The 20,977-nt window shown below is 42.9% G+C and overlaps 1 protein-coding gene across 1 annotated transcript in view; it reads right to left on the bottom strand.

Annotated features, from left to right (window-relative positions):
* Positions 1–272: 272 nt before the first annotated feature.
* LOC145413665 (uncharacterized) overlaps positions 273–20,977 on the bottom strand; it is a 135,032-nt gene continuing 114,327 nt past the window's right edge. Inside the window, exon 12 of the mRNA XM_080283322.1 lies at positions 273–472. Coding sequence (XP_080139448.1) covers positions 273–472 — 200 coding nt within the window. The remainder of the gene's footprint in view (positions 473–20,977) is intronic.

Below are 20,977 nucleotides of genomic sequence, written 5' to 3'. Positions count from 1 at the left end.
CGGGTGGTGGGGACCAACAATGTTGAGTGTTTAAGGCAGTAGTGTGACCGCCTGTACCTACAGGATAATAGTCGGGCCGATACCATTGTACATTTTATTTACCACAGTTTCCTGACATAGATACAATACATCCCTTTCAACAATTATCGAGATTGTGAAATCAAGACATATATAGACTTAATTTGACATAACAGGCGCTCATAACTGTTGCTGTATCCTACACAATGTACCAAGGAAATGTGAAATCATGATTCCATAAATCTATCATTACCTTAAGAGTAGATGGCCTCAATTTGGCAGAGTGAGGGCCCTGGGTTGGAGCAACGGTCAGCTCCTGTGCCATGCTTAACCCCTATGTGACCGGCCCACACACACAAGCTGCGGCTAAAACCAGGCCGACCGTGCCACCACTCATCCTTTGACACAGGACGTCCGTCCAGCCACTTACTGCGCTTTGCACCCACCCACACCACTGCAAGGACACGTAGTTATGAAATAAAGCATGAAACCATGCATAATATATACCGTATATAGATAGATAGATAGATATAGATAGATAGATAGATAGACAGAGATAGACAGATAGATGTAGATAGATAGACAGATAAATGTAGAGAGACAGATAGATAGATAGATAGATTGATAAATAGATATACACAGAGAGAGAATGTAGATATACACATATCATATCTATCTGTCAATCTACCTATCCATCTATATCATATCTATCTGTCTGTTTATCTATCTACCTATATCTATATCCGCATCTATCTGTATACCTATCTATCTGTTTGTTTGTTTGTTTGCTTGTTTGTCCTTCATTCACGCCCAAACCAAGGGCCAGAGACGCCCTGGCCCATATATATTCTGAATCGGGGTGACCCAAGGATGGTTTTCAGTGGATCAAAATTCAGGTCTGGATCATTTGAGGTCACTGGTACAGTGTTCACCTTTTTTAGCCCGAGCAACGCCGGGTACCCCTGCAGCCCAATTTTTGGTATGGAGACTCACATGACCTCCATTTCGGACATAGGCTATGTTAGGTTGACCTCCGAGATCACTTGAGGTCACTGGTCGGAGGTCATTTGAGGTCACCGGTAATACACGCTCCAACGACTGAATCCAGCAGCCCAATTTTTGGCATGGAGACTCACATAACTTTCAGTTTGGACATAGGCTATGAGAGGTTGACCTCTGAGGTCGTTTGAGGTCACCAGTCGGAGGTCATTTGAGGTAACCGGTAATAGTAAACAAGTGCGCATATGTAACTTGCAATACTTTGGTGATAGAAACTCCGTGTACAAACAGCTAGATAAGGAGTTTATTACAAGCTCACAGTAAAATAGTCTACCCTTCTCGGCTGCCCGATATCAACTGATGCAATAACGCCGTCTTCAGGCGTGGGAGAGCATGCTGACCTAGCAAATTTAGTGGGGGCATGTATGCATTGGGGGGGAACATATATGCATCGGGGGTAGACATATTGTGGAGGGGGTACACTACTCCCCCAGGTAGCGGAGATGGTGTCTCCTGACACCAGGAGTTAAATGGTGGGTGAATATAGTAGTAAGGCAGGACCGGGGAGGTTCGTACAAGGGATAAGTATGATACAGGGGCAGTAGAGGAGACACGGCCATGTTGAGGGAAGGGAATTAGAAGGATATATACATATAAGATATACAAGGAATAATAGGTACAAATCCAGTAAGGGTCGAAGGGATATATAAACATAATGGGAAGTACACAATAATAGTTTGATACATGAGAAACAAGGAGTAGATATGAGAGTTCTATTGTTGTTGTTCCTTCATTTTTTTTTTTTGTATTTTCTGTAGGATACACTGTCACTCAGTAATGCATGAAAGAAATACCATCATTTTCTAGTAGGCAGAGTGCTGTTCACAGTGTGGTTAAATGTTAGATGGCAATGGTAGTCACGGAATGCGAGGGCACTAATTATGGGGAGTTTCTACGTCGTGTGTAGGGCGTACTATGCCTGTAGCGACTCTGATATCCTGGAGTCGACGTTCCATTTTTCTGACACAACAATGCACTGCACAGATGATGAGTAGAAAACCTATGAAAGCGATAACCACAGGGGGAAACACAACTGTTGGATGAACCCATGAACGGCTGAAGGCCAGAGAAAATTGATCCATAATGAAATCACTGTCATTGAGGAAGGTGAGCATGCGCAAGTGAGGGGCTGCAGTGATGTTATAGCTGCTGCTACGTGATGTGAGAGTGCGTCTGCGACTACATTCAACTTGCCTGGTACATATTGAAAAGTGGGATTAAAGTCCTGGATGATGATAGACCATCTAGCTAGTCTACCTGTTAGGTTGCGATTCTTGAACAAATCACATAGTGGAAGGTGGTCTGTTTGGATATGCACTGGATAACCATAGACTATATCTCTGAAATGTTTCAAGGACCAGATTACCGCTAGCACTTCGAGATCTGTGACACTGTAGTTACGTTCAGCGGTTGTAAGGGTGCGACTAGCATACGCTATTACGTGCTTCCTTGATGCTTCATCGAGTTGCATCAAAACGGCACCAAGTCCAGTGCCTGAGGCGTCTGTGCAGAGAAGGAAGGGTGTGGTATAATCAGGGAACGCTAGAATAGGGGCATTTACAAGAGCTGTCTTTAGCTTTTGGAAAGCCTGTGACTGGTCGTTAGTCCAAACAAAGGGCACATTCTGCTTGAGTAAGTGGGTCAGAGGAGCGGCGATCTTCGCGTAATCCCGGATAAAGTGACGATAATAGCCACTGAGGCCCAGGAAACTTCGTACAGCGTCGGTAGTGGTAGGTTCTGGGAAGTTAATGATCGCCTTAGTTTTATCCTCATTAGTATGAATGCCTTGTGCATCTACGACATGGCCTAGGAATTTGATTTTCTTTCGCAGGAAGTCACATTTACTGAGATTGATTTTCAGGCCTGCGAGCTGGAGGCGTTCAAAGACTTGCTGGAGTTTGGTAAAATGATCAGGGATGGATTTACTCACAACAATGATATCATCTAGGTAAGCAAAAAGAGAGTGTCCCATCATACCGCTGAAGACTGAATGGATAAGTCGCATGAACACGGAAGGAGCATTTCTCAGACCAAAAGGGAGTCTCTTAAACTGAAAATGTCCGGAAGGGGTGCTAAAGGCTGTAACTGGGCGAGAGGACTCTTCCATTTCGACCTGCCAGTACCCGCTGAGGAGGTCTAAAGATGAAAAGACTACGTTATTGTCACCAAGGGATTCTAGCAAATCAGTGAGGACAGGTAACGGGAAACGGTCTGGAACGGTGACAGAATTGACCTTACGATAGTCGACTACTGGTCTAAAGTTGCCGTCCTTCTTTGGTACTAAGAAAAGTGGGCTATTCCATGGACTGACGGAGGGTTCAATAATGTCCTGGTCTAACATGTTCTGTTCCATTTGATCTGTTTGCTTTCTCTGGCTGTGAGGCAATCGATACGCTGGTATGTAAATCGGCTGAGTTCCTGGGAGTAGTTCAATCGTATGTTTGACAAGGTCTGTTCTACCCATCGGTTCACTGGGTAAGGCAACCACGTTTCTGTACGAGGTCAGAAGGTTGAGGAGTTGAGGCGTATGTTCTGGGAAATCTGTGCAAGTGAGATGTGAGAGCATATCGGGTGAATGCATCGGCGCAGATCCCGTAGAGTTAATAGTACATACACCGATTGGCGTATCATCAGTCTGAATAGTGGGAATTGAGGAATCCTGGCACACCTTTACGGCCGCTGGGTATACTAGGAAGTCTCCAATCTTTACACCACTTTTAAGTTTTAGTGAAGCATTTGTGACATTGAGCAAGTACAGGTAGCATAAACTGTCCTCTAAGGCTGTACACCACACTGACTCATAAGTCAAGCCATTCACACAACACGTCTCAGGTAGGGTTAGTACATCCACTCCTTCTTTCGCACCGGCAACACAAACAGAGACTTTGGTGAACTCATGCGGTAACAAAATTGTGCACATATTCGTTACTGCACGTTTCGTCTCTGCGTGTTGGAGAAGATCATTCAGACTGTGTGAGGTAGGTAACTGAGACATGTCTGAGTCAGCGATAGTGTTGTCGGGAGAGGATGTAAGAGCCATGTTCGAGGGCTGAGATGATGCATCAGGGGACATTGAGGAATTTATGTCCTTGCTCGCAGTCAGTAAAGGAATGATCTCTGTATTCTCAGATGATGATAGTGGTGGTTTGGGCTGGGTTGGACTTTTGGGTAGTGATAGGGACAGAGGTAATTGAAAGACTGATTTGATCGTAAGAACAGGACGGGGACATTCCATAGTGGAAACCGGGAATCCAGAAATGTCTATACTTCCACAAGCAGGTAATAATGCAATGGAATGTTGTGCCATGGTGGAGAAACCAATAAGGGCATCTGCGGGATACTGCAAGTCATTAGTGACATGAAATTCAATGAGGATAGGGGGCAAATCTCTGTGGAGTTTGACTTCAAAGGTGACTCTTCCCTTAACCTTTAACTCTGAGCCGTTAACACCACATAGGCGAATGTCTGGTGGTTCTAGGAAACTGACGTGGTTGTGATGACGATGAATAATTTGTAAGGAATTTTCGGAGATGAGATTTACTATAGATCCTGTGTCCAAGAAGAATGACGTTGGTATGTCATGACTGCTTCCGAGAATGACTAAACCCGAGGATGTTATGGGACCTACATGGCGGATGGGGAGTTGGGTTTCTGGTTCTACGTGATATTGGTCCGATACGGGCGCAGCGCTTCCCCCGACTGTGGGCGGTTGAGGTAACGACATTCCTCAGTGGTGTGAGTCGTGCTTGATTTGTGGTATTTGCAGTGTGGACGACGTGAGTGGGAAGGCATACTCTGTCTGGTTTGGGAGTGAGGACGTCTGTATATACGGTCGCAATTGGATGCTCGATGTCCAGGATGACCACAGTACCAGCAAAGAATCAAAAATTGTCTGTTCCGTCGGGTGCTAGATTGATCATGACCTGTGGTAGGAGAGCGATGTGTGGCAGGTCTGCCGCGTGTGGTGGGACGGGAGCGAGATTGGTCTGGGGTAGTTGAGATGTGACAGACTGAGGAGGCCAAGGGTTGGGTGGTGCCCTGACGCGTGTAGTTCGAACCTGTTCTTTCATGAATGGCTTTAGTGACCTGAATAATATTATCTCCTGGATTGAAACCGATTTCCAAGGCTAGCTCTCGCTGTTTAGGAGTAAGCCAGTGAAGGAATCTCAGGTAACCAATTAAGTCAGCAAAGTTGGTGAGTGAAAGCATTGGAACGCCATTCTTGTCTTCTAACCATTTCGTGCCTACCAGTAATTGGAGCATCTCGCTACTAGTTGCTTTCATGGCGGAGGCAGCTTCGTGGAGCTTGGCATATTGCGCTGGGACGCGCAAGTCCTCATCTAGTTGGTTTAGGAGATTAATGAATCCCATGAGAGACGCGGTATTTGAATGCTGGCAACAAAGGCTGATGAGTTCCGTACGAAAATCAGCAAAGGTACGAATGCTATCGAAATGTCCTGCACGGATCACGGATCCGATGTCTGATTTACCGTGATGCAACCGACCGAGGAGGTAAGCTACTTTGAGCGATTCCTCGGTAATTTGTCTATTATTTATTTCGGTTTCGACTTCTCTGAGGAAATCATAGACAGACCAAGTTGGGTCCTGGCCAGTAAATTTGGGACGATTGGCATCGTCGAGATAGATAGACTGTGGAGGGTTGGCCATGGCTGGAAGTGCAGAAGTGGCGGCAGGAGAGGTGTGGGAGAGAGAGAAGGTAGTGGCAGTTAATGGCGAGCAAGACGGGGTATGAAGGGAGGCAGGAGAGGGAACGACAGGGGAAGGAGTAGAGGAAGAAGAAGGGAGTGTAGAGGCAGGAGTAGAGGAGGAGGTATCTGGATTTACGAGGGTAGGACGGGTAGTAAGTGATTCTGCGGGAAGTGAAACGGGAGTCTCAGGGACAGGGCAGTGGTACTCTTTGCCACTTCGTAAATGAGTGACTGTGTTAGAGTCGGCAGACGGGGTATGAGCAGGTGATGTTTCTGGGTCGAGAGGGCTGGTGGTAAGCGGTTGACATGGAAAGTATGACATTTAATGCGGCAATGGAAGATGAAAGGATGAAGATGGATACGTAGGTGGAAATGTATAAATAACAATGAGAGAATGGAATACACTAGGTGTGAAAATGAATGAAGGTGCGGGAATGGATGGTTTAAATAAAATGCGAAGGATGAGATGGATTATAAATAACGTAGGTGAAGATGAAAACGGGGTAATGGAAATGAGATGGAATATTTACAATAACCAATCTGTAGAGAAAATCGAGGATAATCTCTAGAGAAAGGAAAGATATAATATAGTTACACAGTAGAAACGGGAGTGTCGAGATGTATGACGTGCAGGGGGGCTGGGCGTAGCTGGGCTGGGGCGGGGCGGGGCGACGGGGCGGGTCGACGGGGCGGGGCGGCGGTGGAGAGACAGCTGGGCGGAGAGGAGAAGAGAAGCCGCGATGAATCACCGGCAGGGAGTGGCGGTCTTAGGAGGCTCCGTAATGCAGACCAGATGCGGGCGACGGTGGAGGCCGGTGGTGGGTGGTGAGGCAGATGTCGGCGCAAGGCAGGTGTAGAGCTGGTGAGTTGCAAATGCAGAGAATGGTGGTGGGCAGGCAGCGGGCAGACAGTGATAAATGGCACCGTGGGGGCAGGAGCTATGATGAGTCCGGAACAGGTGCTGGGAACAGGTGCAACAGGTGCGTAGGTCGGTGACAGTGACACGTGTGGTCAGGAACATGCGGTTGTGTGAGAGGTGAGCACTGGTGAGAAAAATGGTACACTCGAAAAGCACAGCCAAGGTATGACACCACTAGAGGCACGGAGGAGGGGCGAGGCTGGCAGATGCGAGACGTCATGTATCTTTGTGTATCACAAAAAATCCAAGGAGGCGGTCAGAATTTGATGGTTCGAAACACCGCTGCTACCAAATGTAACTTACAATACTTTGGTGATAGAAACTCCGTGTACAAACAGCTAGATAAGGAGTTTATTACAAGCTCACAGTAAAATAGTCTACCCTTCTCGGCTACCCGATATCAAATGATGCAATAACGCCGTCTTCAGGCGTGGGAGAGCATGCTGACCTAGCAAATTTAGTGGGGGCATGTATGCATTGGGGGGGGGACATATATACATCGGGGGTAGACATATTGTGGAGGGGGTACACATAAATACTGTGCGTTAGTCTGCAAAAGCTGAAATAGAAAGTCCCTGGACCTCTTATAATCCCTCATTCAAAGCATAAGAGGTACAAGGTCTTTATGGAGTTGAGAGAAAGCTTGAACAAGGACAATTAGGATTACAGTGTTCGCCTTTTTGGCCCGGCAATGCCGGGTATCCCTGATAGTGTGTGTGTGTGTGTGTGTGTGTGTGTGTGTGTGTGTATATATATATATATATATATATATATATATATATATATATATATATATATATATATATATTGTTACATAGCCTATGATTTCATCATCCTTTGTGTAATTCTAACGTACAGTATGCTGCATGTTTGGTCACGAGCGTGTTCTACCTCACTCCCCCCCTCCTCCCTTATAGCAGAGTAAGTCGTTCTTTCTGTTGTTCAGAGCAGGAGTGTCAACTCTTTGTCCCCTCTGGCTTCATTTGCGCGTCCTTCTTACAAGTTGTATCAAGCTCTGCCGGTCCCTATATAATGAGCTCGGTCTCTGCATTAATTGCCACTTAGATCTACTCCTCATTTTGCTCACATCTCTGTCCTCCCCTGTACAGTTGTTATTATTGTGAGTGCTCAGGAAGTCTCCAACCATCTAGCAGCTGTGTAATTTGAGTATAAGTGTTATTACATTTTGTTCTTGTACTGTATAGCATAAGGTGTTGATTCGTAGGCCTAGTAAAGATTTTGTAATTCATATTGTCAGCCAGTGGTAATAATATTTTGTATCTGTAATAATATATCTTGCGTTAACTGAGCATTATCCAGTGTTTTCTCATTTTATCAGGGCTGACTTAGATAAATTTACTCATGCTAATTTCGTGTTAATAGAGGCTATTGCAGTTAACCATATATTTAACCTGTTTTTTGCCATTACATTATCCTTATGAGTCCTGAATGTTTTGTTGTTAGTTTGAGCATTAAACTTTAACTTGTAATTTTACCTAACTCTTTTGTTTTGAACCTGGAACTTTGCGGGACAGTTTTCTCTGTTCCGTAACATAAATTTGGCGACCTCTTATAAGGATGTTCAGAATATTATCATAAGGATATTCTTTGATATTTTGTGACTGTGATTTATTCATGATGTCTACTATTACTACACTTGATGAAGCCAAAGATTTTCTGTCAAATGTGCAAACAGTGTGTGATGTAGAAAACAGAACAAAGAATGAACTTAAGCTTGTTGCTCAACAATTGGGAATTGCTGTTCGCTCTCATCATTCTAAAGATCAAATTGTTGACATGATTAATGAAAGCTTGTTTAATGTAACTCCTCCAAATGAGCAAATGCAGATTGAATTAGCTAAGTTACAGCTAGCCCTGCAGGAGGCTCGTACTAAGGAGGCTGAATTTCAGGCAAATACTCGTATTCAGGAGGCACAGGCTCAGGCACAAATTGAACTAGCTAAGATTCAGGCAGACCATGAGTATCGCATGAAACAAGGTGGAACTGGATCATCTAGCTCTGATGATTTTGATGTGGCTAAAAATGTTAAACTTGTCCCTCCTTTTAATGAATCTGATTTAACAAAGTATTTTCAGTTGTTTGAGAGGGTAGCTACAGGTTTTAATTGGCCCAAAGAGTATTGGCCAGTACTCCTTCAAACTGTTCTCACCGGTAAAGCTCAAGTAACTTATGCATCTTTGCCTCAGGATTAATCTGATAATTATGATGTAGTTAAGAGCTTGATTCTTAAGGCCTATGAGCTTGTTCCTGAAGCCTATAGAGTAAAATTTAGGACAACTTATAAGCAAGATAAGCAATCCCATGTTGAGTATGCAAAAATCAAAGAAGATCTGTTAGAGCAGTGGTTAAATTCTAAGAATGTGGATTCTGATTTTGGTAAATTTAAGCAGATGATTTTGCTGGAGGACTTCAAAAGGTGTATTAATAAAGATGTAAGCCTATATCTTGATGAGAGAAGAATAGATAAGTTGCCTGATGCTGCAGTTTTAGCTGATGAATATGTTCTCACTCACAAGAGATATTCTAAAGAAAAAAGGAAAGCTGAGAGTAAGTACGTTGCCTCTACTCAGAGTACAGGTAACACGAAGGAGAATAAAGATGATGTTTCTCAGGAAGTAAATACCAGCTTCAACTCTAGATTTCAGAAAAGTAAGTGTACTTATTGTAGTAAGCTTGGTCATACTACGGAGAAATGTTTCAGGAGACAGCATGATGTGAACAAAAAGGAGTCTTTAAATATTTAGTCAATTGGTCTAGTGTCCACCCTTGAGAGTTCCCAGAATTCTTTAACTGAGTTAACTGAACCTGCTTTGAGGGGTAAATTAAATCCTCATGATGAAGCTCCTCTTTTGAGCAGTAACGTGGGTGACACTCTCAAGAGTTCATGTGCTAATTTCCTGTCTGAAGGTTTTCTCAGTCCTCTGGACAGTAATGACAGGAAATCAGTTAAAATATATCGTGATACAGGTGCTTGCCAATCCCTTATGCTGACCAGTGTTCTAGGCTCTAATGTTAATTCCTCTGATGAAACTGTAATCTTACAAGGTGTAGGGAATAATTACTTCTCTGTCCCTCTGTGCAGAGTGAATTTAGAGTCTGGTTTTGTTAATGGTTCCGTTATGGTTGGGTTGGTTGAGACACTCCCAATGTCAGGTGTAACTTTCTTACTTGGAAATGATATTGGTGGAAGTCAAGTGTGTCCAGCTCCTCAGTTGTCTAGTGAGCCAGTGGCTGCAGCCCAGGATTGTGATGTCCCTGATGTGTTCTCTGCATGTGCTGTCACTAGGGCTAAGTCTAAAGTTACTGGTGATTTAGAGGATAATGATGATGATGATGATGTTATCCTAGCTGACACTTTTCTTGCTAATTTGGACCACTCACCAGATGAGGCAGTACCCCGTAGTGTTGATAATTTGTCTCGTCAAGAGTTGGTTGAGTTGCAGGTTGCTGACCCTGAGTTGAAAGGTCTAACTAACTCTGCTTGCAGTGAGGAAGAGTCAGCTGGTGCTTCTACTTGTTATTATATAAAGTCAGGAGTACTTATGAGGAAGTGGAGACCCCCAACAGCATCAGCCAACTGTGAATGGGAGGTTGTACATCAAGTTGTCATCCCTCGTGTTTGTAGGCAGGATATCATTAGAGTGGCTCATGATTCCAGTTTGGCAGGACACCTTGGAGTGAGGAAGAAAGTGGCACGCATTTTGAAACACTTCTACTGGCCAGGTATCTTCAGGGATGTTTCCTGGTATTGTAAGTCTTGTCACACCTGTCAAGTTGTGGGGAAGTGTAATCAGACCGAAAAGGTTGCACCTCTAGTTCCCATTCCTCCTTTTGAGGCGCCTTTCACCCGTGTGTTGGTGGATATTGTGGGCCCTCTTCCTAAGACTTCTTCAGGATTTTCTTATGTGTTGACCCTGATTGATATAGCTACTCGTTATCCTGAAGCCATTCCACTTAGAAATATCTCAGCAAAGAACGTGGTTAAGGAAATGCTAGGGTTCTTCACAAAGTTTGGTCTGCCCAAGGAGGTACAGTCAGACCGGGGAAGTAATTTCATGTCAAATGTTTTCAAGCAGTCTCTGAAAGAGTTGGGCATCACCCAGATCACGTCTTCAGCTTACCATCCCCAGACCCAAGGAGCGTTGGAGAGATATCATCAAACACTCAAATCGATGCTCAAGAAATACTGTTTGGAACATCAGAAAGACTGGGATAAAGGTCTTCCATTCGTTGTATTTGCCACAAGAGAATCTCCAAATGAATCACTGGGCTTCTCACCTTTTGAACTACTGTTTGGCCATGAAGTAAGAGGACCCCTTAAGCTACTCAAGGAATGCTGGCTGTCGGAGGAAGATGACGTCAACCTGCTGGAGTATGTGATGAAGTTCAAAGAACGGCTGTCCACTGCTTTACAGCTGGCGAGAGAGAATTTAGGAGCTGCTCAGGAGAAGATGAAGACTTGGTATGATAAGAAGTCCAGGTTACGCCACTTTCAGCCAGGAGATCAGGTTTTGATTCTGCTACCAGTGCATGGGCAACCTCTTCAAGCCAAGTTTAGTGGTCCTTATTTCGTGGAGAAGAAACTCAGTGATGTCAACTATGTCATCGCCACACCAGATCGTAGAAAGAACAAGCAACTTTGTCACATCAACATGCTAAAGTTATATCACAGGCGGGACGAAAATAACCCAGTCTGCACTGTAGCTGTTCCACCCGAGTTTGCAAGTGAAGTTCTCCCATGCAGCATGAGCCTGAGTGATAGTTTGGGGAAGAATCCTGATATCATGAATGATCTCCAGACTAAGCTTTCTCATCTAGTTCCCGAGGAAAGGCAGGAGTTTTCGGCATTACTGCAGGAGTACCCGCAAGTGTTCCGTGCCACTCCAGGAAGAACCACTGTGTTGATGCATGATGTCGATGTTGGAGATGCAAAGCCAATTAAATTGTCTCCTTACCGTGTGAACCCAGTGAAAGTTCCTCTCATCGAGAAGGAGCTTGGCTACCTGTTGGACCACAAGATGATTGAGCCCTGTCAGAGCGAGTGGAGTTCTCCTGTCACTCTAGTCCCTAAGCCACGTGGGTCACAGCGGCTTTGCATCGACTACAGACGTGTTAATCAGATAACCAAAACAGACACTTACCCTCTCCCTTGCGTGGAAGATTGCATAGACAAGATCGGAAAGGCTAGGTACATAAGTAAGTTTGATTTGTTAAAGGGATACTGGCAAGTACCTATGACTGAACGTGCTAGGGAGATCTCATGTTTTGTAACACTAGGAAAGACTTTTGCATGTTCTGTAATGCCATATGGTATGAAGAATGCACCAGCCACATTTCAGAAGCTCATGAATGTTGTAACAGAGGGTTTGGCAGGGTGTGTTGTTTATATTGATGATGTATTAATCTTCAGTGACAACTGGAAAGATCACCTATGCCATGTCAGTAAATTTCTTGAGCGTTTGGTTCAGGCTAATCTTGTAGCTAATTTATCAAAGTGTGAATTTGGTCAAGCTAAAGTTCAGTACCTTGGGTACGTAATTGGTGATGGACATGTTGCACCACCAGGAGCTAAGGTTCAGGTTATAAGTGATCTTCCCAGACCTAAAAGTAGGAAAGAGCTACAAAGATTTTTGGGAATGGTAGGTTATTACAGGAGATTTGTTCTTAACTTTTCAATTCTTGTATCACCACTTACAGACCTACTGAAAAAGGGAGTTAAATTTGTCTGGATCGATAACTGTGAATCCTCTTTCAGCAAACTTAAAGCTATCCTATTAAGTCAGCCAGTGCTCGCTACTCCAAATTTTGCTAAGCCTTTTAAGATGGCTGTTGATGCAAGTGATACAGGAGCTGGGGCTGTTTTGCTGCAAGAGGATGATCAGGGTATTGAACATCCTGTATCTTATTACAGTAAGAAGTTCACTCCACCTCAAAAGAACTACTCAACTATTGAGAAAGAGCTTTTGGCCTTGATTTTGGGTTTACAGCATTTTTCATTTTATTTGTGTTCTGGTTTTGACCCCATAGTCATTTATACCGATCATAACCCACTGAAATTCCTTAGTAAGTTTAAAGATAAAAATCAGAGATTGACAAGATGGAGTCTACTTCTTCAGGAGTATTCATTAGACATACAACATGTCAAGGGGAAAGAAAATGTTATTGCAGATTGCTTATCTAGACTTAAGACAGATTGTTTTCGAGTAATAAGAAATTTCCTTTGTAAATTTCTTTTTCTTTGTGGGGAGGTGTTACATAGAATGTGATTTCATCATCCTTTGTGTAATTCTAACGTACAATATGCTGCATGTTTGATCACGAGCGTGTTCTACCTCACTCCCCCCCTCCTCCCTTATAGTAGAGTAAGTCGTTCTTTCTGTTGTTCAGAGCAGGAGTGTCAACTCTTTGTCCCCTCTGGCTTCATTTGCGCGTCCTTCTTACAAGTTGTATCAAGCTCTGCCGGCCCCTATATAATGAGCTCAGTCTCTGCATTAATTGCCACTTAGATCTACTCCTCATTTTGCTCACATCTCTGTCCTCCCCTGTACAGTTGTTATTATTGTGAGTGCTCAGGAAGTCTCCAACCATCTAGCAGCTGTGTTATTTGAGTATAGCCTAAGTGTTATTACATTTTGTTCTTGTACTGTATAGCATAAGGTGCTGATTCGTAGGCCTAGTAAAGTTTTTGTAATTCATATTGTCAGCCAGTGGTAATAATATCTTGTATCTGTAATAATATATCTTGCGTTAACTGAGCATTATCCAGTGTTTTCTCATTTTATCAGGGCTGACTTAGATAAATTTACTCATGCTAATTTCGTGTTAATAGAGGCTATTGCAGTTAACCATATATTTAACCTGTTTTTTGCCATTACATTATCCTTATGAGTCCTGAATGTTTTGTTGTTAGTTTGAGCATTAAACTTTAACTTGTAATTTTACCTAACTCTTTTGTTTTGAACCTGGAACTTTGCGGGACAGTTTTCTCTGTTCCGTAACAATATATATATATATATAGATATAGATAGATATATATATATATATATATATATATATATATATATATATAGATATATATATACTGTATGTGTGTGTGTGTGTGTGTGTGTTTGTTTGTGTGTGTGTGTGTGTGTGTGTGTGTGTAGTGCCATATTATACCGTGCTCAATTGTAAACTTAGACAAATTTTCTTCAGCATCATGGTGTCATAAATTCAGCCTTCATCTCTAAAACAGCAAATAGGTAACCATAGGAGAAAACAGTTAGTTATATCGATAACAATGTTTACCTCAGGTGACACTAAATGGAAAAGTATATCCTCCAACTCTTCTCAAAGTGTGCATATTTTTCAAAACACATCACTTGCTGCTGTTCAGAAACTTGCTGGGGAATGACATATCTTTTTCTCCAAGGAATTAAGTTACTCATAGATTTTCAGGGTCCATAAAAGGGCACAAACAAGAAAGAAGTTATTGTTTAGAAGGTTGGTTTCATAACTCTGTGTTTCACATTATTCATGGTATCACACTCCTGTTGGCTAATTTAATAATTATCAAAGTAAATCATTCGAATTTCAGTGGGTTGGACCTGCCAAGAATTAGACCCACAAAATCTATGTGTGTAGTATGAACTATTATATACACCTTATTTAGGTGGGTATGAGTGAAGTATTAAAGAGAGGCCGAAAGAAGGAAATATATACCGGTATGTATTAGGGTGCGTCACGGCATGTGAGGAAAAAAACAAAGTGGTCTGATTTCTTTGCTCACTCTCATGGATGTTCCACTTCAATTGGGCATGATTCAGGGGTCGCACAACGTACCTGAATTTCAGCTCTGTAATAATACTCCTTCTTCTTCGTAACGGAAAACAAACAAAAATATTTTGTGTAACTCAGAATCACACTGGATATACCACGGCTAGTGACAGAACACACTGAATGAATGTATTAATGCTATTAATGCAAACTGAATGAATGTATTAAGGCAAAAGCTTGTTTGCCGTCTTCGGGTACTTTCTTCGATGTTCTTCAATGATTTGAACTATGGCCTGGAGCTGACCCTCTTGCATGGTCCTGCCCTTGTTCATGAACTCTTGAATCGCGGCCACGCAGCTCTCTGCCACGTTGTTTGTCCCTAGCAACTTGGCGACACGCCCCTTCCCTTGAGCGCCTCTGTTGTTGCCCAGAGCACACGATCAGCGCCCCAAAACAAGGAGTCGATGTCCAGATGTTGCAACACGATCTTCGTCGTACTGATGAAGAATTCTGACAGTGTGAGTTCAACTGTGACCTCAGACATATACCAAAGCTGTTGCACAAAGACTGTGGCCTTGGCATCCTGGATGGCTTGGTCTGTGTGAGATGCCAGTTCTTTCAAGAGGGTGAGGTCCATGTAGGAAGCAGCAGCTGCTGACCTGGCAGAGAACCAAGATCACATACAGTCACGCACAAGGAAGATGCAGAAGTTCGTCAGTTTCTCCCAGAAGTTTTCCCTCCAACTGGGTCCATGTAAAGATGAGTATGTGGGACGAAGCTGTTCGAACTGATCGAGGAACATCCAGATTTCCAATGCATAAATGGACCTGCCATCCATCTGGCATGATGTAGCGCACCAGCAGCCCGGAATTGGATGGAAGAGCGGTTGTGGGGTGTGTGATCTTGTCAATGATTAGGTATGGAGTCACAGTTGGGATCTTCGACTTGTCCCACGCTTCAGGCAGGATTTCAGCAGTCTGATCGATGCACGTTTTCAACTAGGGGTTAAGCTTATGCTGATGGAGGATCACGCATGGCACTTCACCCTGGCATGGCAACTTCATCCCCGGAAAACGGTCAATTGGGTTCTCGATGAGGCAAACGCCATCATCCTGTCTCTTTTTCGGCTTTTCAGCATTGTTCAACGCCATTTTCGAGCTGTGAACAGGAGAAAACAGAATTTCAAATGACAGTCAAAAAGCCTGCAGAAAGTGACACAGTGTGTCCTCTTATTCTAAGAAATACAGTGGATTGAAATATCCAGCAGTGAAAGCGCATCATAACTCAGCAACATAATGCCAAGACGCACATACGCATTAGCATGCAGTACTGCGTGTACCGCTCGCTCCAGTCGCGGCTACTGCACCCCGTAAGAGCATAGGATTCGTCACACACGCCACTTTCCTGCGCGACCCTGAAACACACAGCAGTCGCACTGGTATTTCTCCTGCCACATCACCAGATATCCAGCAAACGAAAGCATATTACAATTTCATTTTCTGATGCACCTCCAATATGTGTTTATAAAATGTTACTTCATTAAACTAGAAAGAAAGAATGCAAGAAAAACTACAAGAAAGAAAAAAATGCGACTAACAATAAGGGCAGCATGGAGCTGGCCAATAATCAAGTCAACATGATGGAACCATGGTAGCCAATTACCGCTGAGTTTTCTACTTCTACAGCCATATCATTATTAGCTGCTATGGGTTGGATGGGTGAACCGATTGGTGGGGTGGACATTTGTGGGTGGAGTGGAAGGGTGGGGATGGTGGGTGGGTGGGTAGTGGGAAAGTAGCGCCACAGTGGGAATAGGTCCATGGTGATAACAGCCCTGGGGAAATGAGCCCAAAGACAAACATAAGTTCACTGGAGAAAATGGGACCCGGGCGTTTTCTCTCACATGGAGAGGGGCCATCCACCTTCCTAAGCAACACGAGCATGCATGTTCATAGGGGTTTACCTGGGCAGTGCCAGGCATCCCTATTAGTTGACAAATATATCACTCTATGTATGTATGTATCTATCTATCTATATATATGTTACAGGGACTTTGTGTAACCAGTGATTTCATGAAACCCCTATGGAATTCGTGAAATGAGTTTAAATTAGGATGGGTTAATTAAGGTTAATTTAGGCTGCGGTTAAGTTAGGCTGGGATAATCTTAGGTTATGTTTAGGTCAGGTTAGGCTATGCTATTAAGATTGTTAGGTTAATTTTATATGAATGCTAAGTTTATATAAATTAGCCTAACCTAAACTAACTAGCCTACCCTAACCTAACTTAAACTTAGCCTACATTACCCCAGCCTACCCTAGCCGTAGCCTAAATTAACCTAACCTTCATCAACCCATCCTAATTTAAAATGATTTCACGAATTCCCAAGGGATTTCATAAAATCATTGGTTACACAAATTCCCTGTAATATATATATATATATATATATATATATATATATATATATATATATATATATATATATATATATAGAGAGAGAGAGAGAGAGAGAGGAAGGGTGATCAGAATCCCTTGTGGTGAATGGCACTGATACTAAAGAATGTGTATAAAGCAATCAGACATGTGGGTGACGTAAATATTGTTCACTTTCCTAGTTGCCTAGAGTCATTATATACTAGTTACAATATGCGCCAGTAAGCCGTAGCATTACTGTATTTGTGGGGGCGAGTCTGTGAAATCTTGCACATTTGTAGACCGCTGCAGATTAAACAAAATTCCAACATATAAATTTTGTTAAGACTTGGCAAGGTATATAAGAAACGCACGGAATGCTCGTAACGATTTACTGCAGATAAATCTGTAAGCAAATCGACTGTTTTCAAATAATTCAAAGTTCTGGGACAGAACAGAGATGCTGGACGATGTGAGAAGATGCGGTCGACTTAACAGTATGAAGAAAGGACAATATCTCTTATCCCAAATCCATCATAATTTATTTCCCCAACTTTGAAGAAGTTTGTTAAGAACTTCCAGCACCGTTTTCTGCAATGGCAGAAATGGTTGAAGTGTCCTTGTGCAGGAGGGGAATGTCAATACATCAGATGTTCTTCAAAATAACACTATTCTACATTTCATCAGATTTTCTGGTCATTGCTCATATTTGTGTTTAACACCACAAATCCTCGTAACTGCAACTACAATAATGGAAGGAAACAGCAAAACTTTTCAACACCACCTCTGCATCTGCAGTGGCACTAAACTCCTATGGTTTTTGCAACTGTTACAAAGAACATAAACAAGTTGAAAATTTCACTGCAATATTATAACACTCTCCTAACAGTTTTCTCAATTTCTGCTGCTTACGACGGCTAGCATGGGACACAAAACTGTCTACATCAGTATTAGATAATTCTGTTGACAAAAAAAAAAAAAGATGTAATTCAACTAACATTCACTCCATATAATAGTGGATAAATAACAAAGACAATGATTCTAGACTAAGAAAAATGAGTAGAATTTATCTACCTTGCCTCGTCTCAGGTGTCCCACCCAAATGGCTGTTCAGCCGGGCCAACCAAATTTATGATAGGATATTTAGACTTCAGAAAAGATAAAGTATTTTCTACAAGCCTGAAAGTGTTTGCGAGTTAAAATGTAAAGTGTAAACAACATGAGTTCAGATGGGCAAAGGATGAGATACTGGTTGATGGGAAGTTTAACAAGTCTAGCCCCAGTCATACACCTTGGAAACACATTCGACAGTCAAAGTTCACTAATGGCTGAATTTGCAGCTGGATAGTATTGAAAGTGATGCAAAAACCTCATAGTTGGCATTTCATTCTTTCAGCAACGTTATTAGAGTGTGTTGGTAGAGACTGCTCCCTCAGTTCATTATTGAACCTGACAACAACAACAGCTCGATTGTGCCTCTCTGACGTCTACAGTATAATGCAACAACCATATATTAAGTGTTACATCTCAGATACACTAAGCATAGATTAATTTCCTTTATATACTTTACAGCATCACACTCCACAAACACCTACCTAACCAACCACATGCAACATGCATCTAAGGCATCAACCCCCCAAAGCCTCAATCAATGTACACTTTTACAACAATAGACATTAGTAAAGCCTTTGATGCAATTCCCCGATGCAAACGAGTCATCAATATCTACAGCTCAAACAAGTTAATAATACCAAATGGTGGCTGGTAGACAAGCACATGTTACACTCCAAGGCAAGTCATAGAACACGAAACTTCCTTAATGGAGTTACATACTGTAGGTCTGTTCTTTCACCGGGACTCTTCAACCTATACATATGTGATACTTCCACACCTCAACAACCCACAAACATTACCTCATATGCAGACGGCATTGACATAACACATACCATCGCAGACACTGCCTGTACACTGCAACAAGACTACCCCAGCACACTTCACTCATGGGTCGAAGACAACTTGCTGATGATTGCTCCAGCCAAATCCACCACCACATTCATCATCATTCAGGAGAAATCATGAGCACACCTAACTTCGCACTATGTATAATCGTCCTACATGCCCCGTCCACGAAGTTCCTCGAGTGATATATGACACGACTCACCGTCGTGGACCACGTGCAAGACATCAGGAGGCGGTGTTTCCACACTACTCAATGCACTTATGGCACTTACAGGGTACAGACATTGGGCAACAAAAAGGAATACTCTCCCATTCTACAGATTAGACCATAGATGTCCTATGCTTCTCCGGCACGGGCTTGCATCCTATCTAACACTCATTGCTACACCTTGCAAATCGTACAGAACAACACTATGCAACATCACTGGCTGCACTCAAACCACACCCACAACTCTCTTACATTTTGGAATTAAAGTTCTTCTCGTTCTCCATGTTAGACACTCCTCGTTCTCCATGTTAGACAATATCTTTATATGAGTGACATGCAATCCTATGTGGCAGCCTCTGTCAACTCACAATACCCTGCTCAGTACATGACGGCAACTCAGCTCAACTGAGTACACACAACCATCGCCACACAAATATTACCAGACCTTCCTCAACAACATCCCACCTCCAGACATTCCAGCACTAGCAATGAAGAAACACATTTGTACCTACTTAACGTGCAGAGCAATATAACACCTCAATCAGATCACTGTATTACAAGTCCCCCCTCCTCCACAATCCACGTACCAGAGGCATCCTGAAACAGAGCTGATCAGGTTCACCTAACTAGGCTTAGATGCAATGTAAGAAAGGATACAGCAAGTAAGAAAGGTTGTAGGGTCAGTGAGAGCAGTAATTAGGAATAGGGAAAGGAGCATGGAAGTAAAATGGTCGCTGCATCATAGTATTGTCATCTCCATTCTGATGTATCAGTCGGTAGACACTCTATGTCGGGATAACGCCAACGCGTCCATAAGCCTTAATGAATATAATCCAGTGGGATTTTTTTTTTTAGCATATGAAGAATGTTAAAAAAGAAACCGAACTTTTTAAATAGTGCACCAATGCATAGCTCGATCGCGAAGGAAGCACTGTGTAGTTGCGACTTTGAGCTTTAGTCTACCACTAGCCACGTCACACCACATCACTATGCCATTGAGATACACGCCCTTGAGTGAATGTGTGTTTAGTGCACTTGGCAAACTTTCTTCCATCTCTGCAATCTTCTGAAATCGTCTACCTAGCAGTGTGGATTTCAACTCCAGGGAAAAAAAAAAAAAAAAAAAAAAGTCTACAGGGGCCAAATTCGGAAAGCAGGGCTGCTGGGGGACGAAGGTCGTCTCGTGCTTCACCAAAAAGTCACGGATAAGGAGCGACGCATGAGCAGGTGCATTGTAATGAAGCAACATCCAGATTTTGTTTGTCCACGCCTGAGGCCTCTTCCTTCGTACTGCCTCCCTCAAACGCTTCAGAACATCCAAGTAAAACTCTTTATTGACTGTCTGACCACGTGGAACAAACTCATGATGAACGACGCCCTTCCAGTAAAAAAAATAAAAAATAAAAATGATCAGTATCACCTTCACATTAAGGCGACTCTAACATGCTTTTTTTTTTTCGTGGTTATGATGTTCTAACCCACAGCGACGACTGCCTTTTTGTTTCGACATCATTTCATCATTTGTTATGATGAATTTTTCAGCAATTTTTTATCGCATTCAAACAATCAAACATCTTCTGACTGACTGACACAGTTCTCCTTCTGCCCATCTCTCAGCAGATGCAGCACAAATTTTGCAGTAACACGACGCATCTTCAGTTTTTCGATTAAATCGTGTGGCAGGAACTTTAACAGATGCCTTCTTCTTCGGAAACTTCACGGACAGTCAGATAACGATTTTCACAGATCAAAGCATGCTCTTTCTCAACGTGATCACCGTCTCTTGACGTGAGAGGCCGCCCAGATTTGGGATGGTTTTTGGCGGATGTTCTGCCTGATTTGAACCACTGGAACCACCTGTGACATTGTGTACGACTCAAACAATCCTCCCCAAAAGCCTGTTGCAACATCGCAAAAG

Source organism: Coenobita brevimanus, chromosome 97 (genome assembly GCF_032717465.1).
Source record: "Coenobita brevimanus isolate Jiangsu-jjx chromosome 97, ASM3271746v2, whole genome shotgun sequence".
NCBI lineage: Eukaryota > Metazoa > Arthropoda > Malacostraca > Decapoda > Coenobitidae > Coenobita > Coenobita brevimanus.
The sequence above is the reverse complement of the archived record's forward strand: the minus strand, read 5'-3'. Positions and strand labels throughout refer to the sequence as shown.